Raw genomic sequence first — 5,877 nt, forward strand, 5'->3', positions numbered from 1 at the left:
ATTATAGGATACTATTATATCGCTTAATAATTGTCGTATGGTTTAACAACATTGGGTGACGTCAAATACTTAAAAACTAAGTTTACTGCCGCTTCCAAGGCGTCGGTGCAGAAGAAGCGGTAGCAAACTGCACATCGTGCTTCTGATGACAGATAAGAAATTATTTAAGCTTTAGTAGTTATTAGTGGATGTCGTAAGAAGCGATTAAGCACATTAGTCTTGTCCAAGCTTCCATGCCATGGTCTGGTAACACCGAAGATTATTGTGTGCCAGCTATATTGTGTGTGTGCCGTGTGGTTCCCGGCACCAATACAAAAAAGAATAAAACCATTCCATCTCTTTCCCATGGATGTCGTTAAAGGCGACTAAGGTATAGTCTTACAAACTTGGCATTCTTTTTTAGGCGATAGGCTAGCAACCTGTCACTATTTGAATCTCAATTCTATCATTAAGCCAAATAGCTGAACGTGGCCTATCAATCAGTCTTTTCAAGACTGTTAGCTCTGTCTACCCCACAAGGGATATAGACGTGACCATATGTATATGTATGTGATGTCTCTATTCTAAATTAACCTATTTAGATAACTAGAAGTAATGCCTTTAAGGCCGCATCTTATTATTTGCAGGGACGGCCCATCTCCTTAGGATCAGCTTGGTAAATGTGCGGACGAGACTGACTATTGGAACATAGCGATGCATGGAGTTGATTTAGTTTAAAAATCATTAAGTGTATGATACAATTTGTTTAACAATTCCTAAGTCCCCTTTTACGACATCCACGGGAAATAGATGGAGTGGTCCTATTACTTCTTTCCTATTGGTGCCGGGAACCACACGGCACAAATCAATTAATGCCGCCGGATAACGATCTCCAAGGCTGGGCCATGAATAAAGGAGTAAGAAAGTCACTCCAGCCCCCGTTTCATGGCACGTATGACGTCGTTTTTAACGCACGAGAAACTATCGCTGTCCCTTTTCACGTCATAATAAAAAGCGAAACAGCAATAGTTTGACGTCGTCGCGGCTCGAAAAAAATTGTAAAATTAATTAATTTAATGTCAACTCCATTACATACATACATATGGTAACGTCTATATCCCTTGCGGGGTAGACACAGCCAACAGTCTTGAAAAGACTGAATGTTCACGTTCAGCTATTTAGCTTTATGATAGAATTGAGATTCAAATAGTGACAGGTTGCTAGCCCATCGTCTAAAGGGTATTTCTCTCGTTTGGTGCAATTCTGACAATTCTCACCTATTTTTGGAGAACTGAAATTTTGATCAATATTCTCAAAATATACGTTATCCTGAATATTATAGATAAGTTTCAAGCAATTGCCCTGATAAATCTTAAAGTTATAGAGTTTTAAAAAATTAATTGTAGCCGGTAATGATAGTCATTACCGACTGCGGATGGTAATTTTTTGTTTATATCTACTGGTAATGACTTTGAACTCTTTAATATTGATATGTGTAGAACATTAAATTAAACACGGTTTTTTTAAATACATATATTTAGTTTAGTAGTATAAGTAAGTAATTTACTTATTACACAACTAATATCTTATTACACAACACACACAACTATTATTATCCTTCGCCCAGTGACTTCTTAGTGAGTGGACGTGTGCGCGTAATTTTGCAATAATTCTGTGCAGTTATAGTAACAAGTGCAATCAATACAGTTTACTGGGGCTATTGACCTAAGTGCGACTTTCGGTTCCAAAGCATTAAATAAAATTTTAAAACATTCCACTACATTTCGCACGGTTTGACAAGCCGCGGAGCGGGTAAGCGAGCGGGGGGCCTCCTTCACCTCCGCGAGAACAAACAGCTGCATTTTTTAACTCTTTCCCACACCGCTCGCTTCTGCGGTCCGCTGCAAGCTACGACATTCTACATGTGCTACGGGCTACGAGCTACGAGCCCCACCATCAACTACTTGCAACGTGTGCGCGGGGCCCGGGCGGTGGAGCAAACCCTCTACGCCACTATACGTGTCGTAGCATATAGACTGCTTCAATCAGCACTACTTAACTCAGAGGTCTACGACATTCCTTTCCGTCGCCTGTGCTACGAAATAAGGTATTATCCGTTTAAGCATACTACGGCTGTTGTGTACTGTAATAGATGTCGATGTTAAAATTAAAACGTACTCCACCACAAACACCGACCTCGGCTTCTGCGCCAAATATTTCGGCCTTGGAGCTGGATACTCAAGTTGCGCAAACTTCATGTGAAAACGTTACATTAAGGAGTTTAAAACGCTCCCGTGATGATTTTGCTGAATTAAAAGAGTACTTACTTGATATCGTCACTGCGTCTAAGCAAGAACAGAATGCCAAGCTTAATACTTTAATCAGCGCAGTATCGGAAATCAAGGAACAAAATAACGATATACGCAACTCTGTGGAATTTGTTTCTGCCAAGTACGACGAGTTAGCTACAAAAGTGAGCTCCCTTGAAGAAGAACGAAAACACGATCGTGCGTACATAAAGGATCTTGAGACCAGAGTTGAGATATTGGAGCGACAAATAAAATCTTCATCTTTGGAGTTGCGAAATATTCCATGTCAAAAAAACGAGACTAGAGAATATTTACTGAATATTGTTAAAGCTACTGGGTCAGCGTTAGACATTCGTGTGGAGCCGTCAGACATCAAAAATGTGTATAGAGTGCCTGGCAAGACTGAAGACAACAAACCAATTGTTGCTGAGTTGAATAGTGTCGGGTTAAAAGATAACCTTATCAGAGCGGTCAAAGCTCACAATAAAAGGAATCCCGAAAACAAGTTCTCAACCTCTAACCTGAACTTAAACGGTCCGTCTAAACCAGTATACATATCTGAGAGTCTTTCTTCAAAAACCAAAAAACTATTTTATTTGGCCAGGTATGCAGCATCGGCCAACGGATATAAGTTCTGCTGGGTCTATAATGGCAAGGTCTTTCTTCGCAAATCCGAGGGTTCACCGCAGATACGCATAGGGTCAGAAGAGGATCTCAATTGTGCAATCACACAATAGTTTTTGTCCTGCTCGTTCATTACATCAAGAAAAACACTAGTTAGTGTTTTTCTTTTTATTATTATTTTTGTTTTGTGTACACTATACTACGTGTTATTTACTTAACATTTTGTAATCACTCCACACGCTCGGGAAAGAGGTATCTCCTTCGGGGTTGATTTGTTCTGCAATTAATTAATCAGAAAAAAACTAGTAAACATATTAAATTTATTCGTTTCCCTACACCTTTGCATTTGCCTATATCTTCTTTTGGCATTATATATATATCTTCTCTTTCTAATTATAATAACTCTTATACAATGGAGGAAGTTCTTAACCAAATAGATGAACTTTCAATAGCTAGGGCCGTAACGTGTAGTCCCGAACAAGTGTCTAATACCATCTTGAGCTCAAATAACAATCTAACTGTACTTACCCAAAACATACGTAGCATTTCTGCCAACTTCTCCCAATTTTTGGTACTCTTAACAAGGATGGGTATAGGAATGGATGTTATTGTGCTCACTGAGTGCTGGCTTTTGTCCAATCCCCTCATTCCCAGTCTAGAGGGTTATTCACACTGGCTTAGTACTAACAATACCCTGCAAAACGATGGAGTCGTTGTTTACGTCAAAAACTCCCTATCAAATGTAGTGACTATGTCATTCGACTTACTTGATGCAAACAATGTGATCATTAGATTGGGGCAGCATACTGTAATAATGGCGATATATCGGTCTCCGTCATTTCAAGATACTACAAACTTCCTCCTTTCTCTAGATAACATTCTCACTAAACTAAGTTCCTTTAAAAACATTATTGTCGTTGGTGATATAAATATTAATATTGCAAATAGCCATGATGAAAAGGCGTGCAAATACTTGGATCTCTTAGCATTTCACGGTCTTCTACCGGGCCACAGTATTCTAACACGTGTTGATTCGTGCCTAGACCACATCATGCTTAAAACTTGTTCTCCTGCCGTAACTATGGTGGTGGATTCTGTGATAACAGATCATCATCCAGTACTACTCGCCCTTTCAACAAAAAAGTCATCTAACTCCAAGTCAAAGCGAATTAATATTAACTACTCAAAGCTTGCTTCTGAAATTTCCAACATAGATTTTACTTCATTATTTGATTCATCTGATCCCGATTTCGCGGCTTCCTATTTAATCAACATTTTAAAGCAATGTATCAACTCCAGTTCAAAATTAATTTCTATTTCATGTCGCAGACGCCCTTTAAAACCGTGGATCACTCCAGGATTAGTCAGATGTATGCAAAACCGGGACAACATGCACAAAAGCCTGAAACTTAATCCTAATAACGAATCGCTTAAAATAACTTACATAAGATATAGGAACTATTTATGCAATCTAATAAAAAAGTTAAAAAGACAGCATGATAAGGAAGAAATAAGAAAAGCTGGTTCAAATTCCAAGAAGCTTTGGGAGGCAATACGTAGGGCAACGGACATGAGCAAACAGACCAACCAATCTGAATCTCTTTTGTCTATAAAATCAACGCCTGGAGAATCTGTAAACTTTGTCAATGAATACTTTTCAGGAGTTGGAGCAACATTGGCATCGAAAATCACTCCAAATTCTCCATCCTTAATTTTGCCAACAACTGCTATGTTAAACTCCTTTGTTCTATCCAGCGTCGACGAAATAGAAATATGCAGCATTATTGACTCTTTAAAAGCAGATGCCACCCCGGGATGGGACAACATCTCTTCTAAATTGCTCAAAAAATTTAAAAAACAATTAGCCCCAGCTATCACACATATTTGCAATCTGTGCATTAAAAAAGGTTATTTTCCTAAGTCGTTCAAAATTGCTGTAATTCACCCAATTCTCAAGTCCGGAGATAGTGATCTTGTTGATAATTACCGCCCTATTAGTATTCTTACAGCACTCTCTAAAATCATGGAACGTATTATTCATAACGCCTTAATTAAATACCTAGAACGAAATTCCGTTCTATCTAAAAACCAATTTGGTTTTCGTCACAACTCATCCACTTCTGAAGCTGTAAACTCGGTGGTTGGTAGTGTTGCTCAGGCATTAGACTCAAAGTTAAAGTGCGTGGTATTATTCCTAGATTTTAAAAAGGCCTTTGATACCGTGTCCGTTCCATTGCTGATCACCAAGCTGGAGAGGATCGGTATCAGAGGCACACAACTCAATTTGTTCAGGGAATATCTAACTGATCGTGTTCAACGTGTGAAGATTGGCATGTACACAAGTTCAGACCAGAGCGTCAATTATGGGGTTCCTCAGGGGAGTATATTGGGTCCTTGTCTGTTCTTGATATATATGAACGATCTGTGCAATCTCCCACTTCATAACGGTAAAATCGTGTCATTTGCTGATGACACAGCCCTTGTTTTTACAGGCACGAATTGGTCAGAAACTTTTAGATCTGCACAAACGGGTTTGGATTGTGTAAAAATGTGGCTAAATGATAATTATTTGACACTGAATGTTACTAAAACCAATTATATTGCTTTTACTATTAGAAATGTAAACCGACCAAACCCCGTTGAGCACTGCTTGATTGCACACTGTCACAAGTCTTCCCAATGCAATGATAACTCATGTCAATGTCCCAATTTGAAAAGTGTGAGCACCACCAAGTACCTTGGCATCACCATTGATCAACATTTGAGTTTTGAAACCCATATCGTATTACTAGCTAAACGTACAAGAAAACTTATATATATTTTCAAAAAATTACGCTATGTGGCAGATGCGAAGGTCCTCCGTATGACATACTTGGCTCTATGTCAGTCCATCATTGCTTACTGCATCACTTCCTGGGGTGGTGCATCTAAATCCCACATTCTTCTTCTCGAAAGGGCCCAAAGG

General features: G+C 38.9%; 1 protein-coding gene across 1 annotated transcript; it reads left to right on the forward strand.

Annotated features, from left to right (window-relative positions):
* Positions 1 to 2,131: 2,131 nt before the first annotated feature.
* Positions 2,132 to 3,025, forward strand: LOC132902569 (uncharacterized). Its single transcript, XM_060948328.1, has one exon. The coding sequence runs from the start codon at positions 2,132 to 2,134 to the stop codon at positions 3,023 to 3,025; it is 894 nt and encodes a 297-aa protein (XP_060804311.1).
* Positions 3,026 to 5,877: the final 2,852 nt, after the last annotated feature.

The sequence above is a fragment of the Amyelois transitella genome, chromosome 15, assembly GCF_032362555.1.
Source record: "Amyelois transitella isolate CPQ chromosome 15, ilAmyTran1.1, whole genome shotgun sequence".
In the NCBI taxonomy this organism is placed as follows: Eukaryota; Metazoa; Arthropoda; class Insecta; order Lepidoptera; family Pyralidae; genus Amyelois; species Amyelois transitella.

Coding starts and splice junctions, on each gene's coding strand:
- LOC132902569 (XM_060948328.1), top strand. CDS start 2,132: ATGTCGATGTTAAAATTAAAACGTACTCCACCACAAACACCGACCTCG.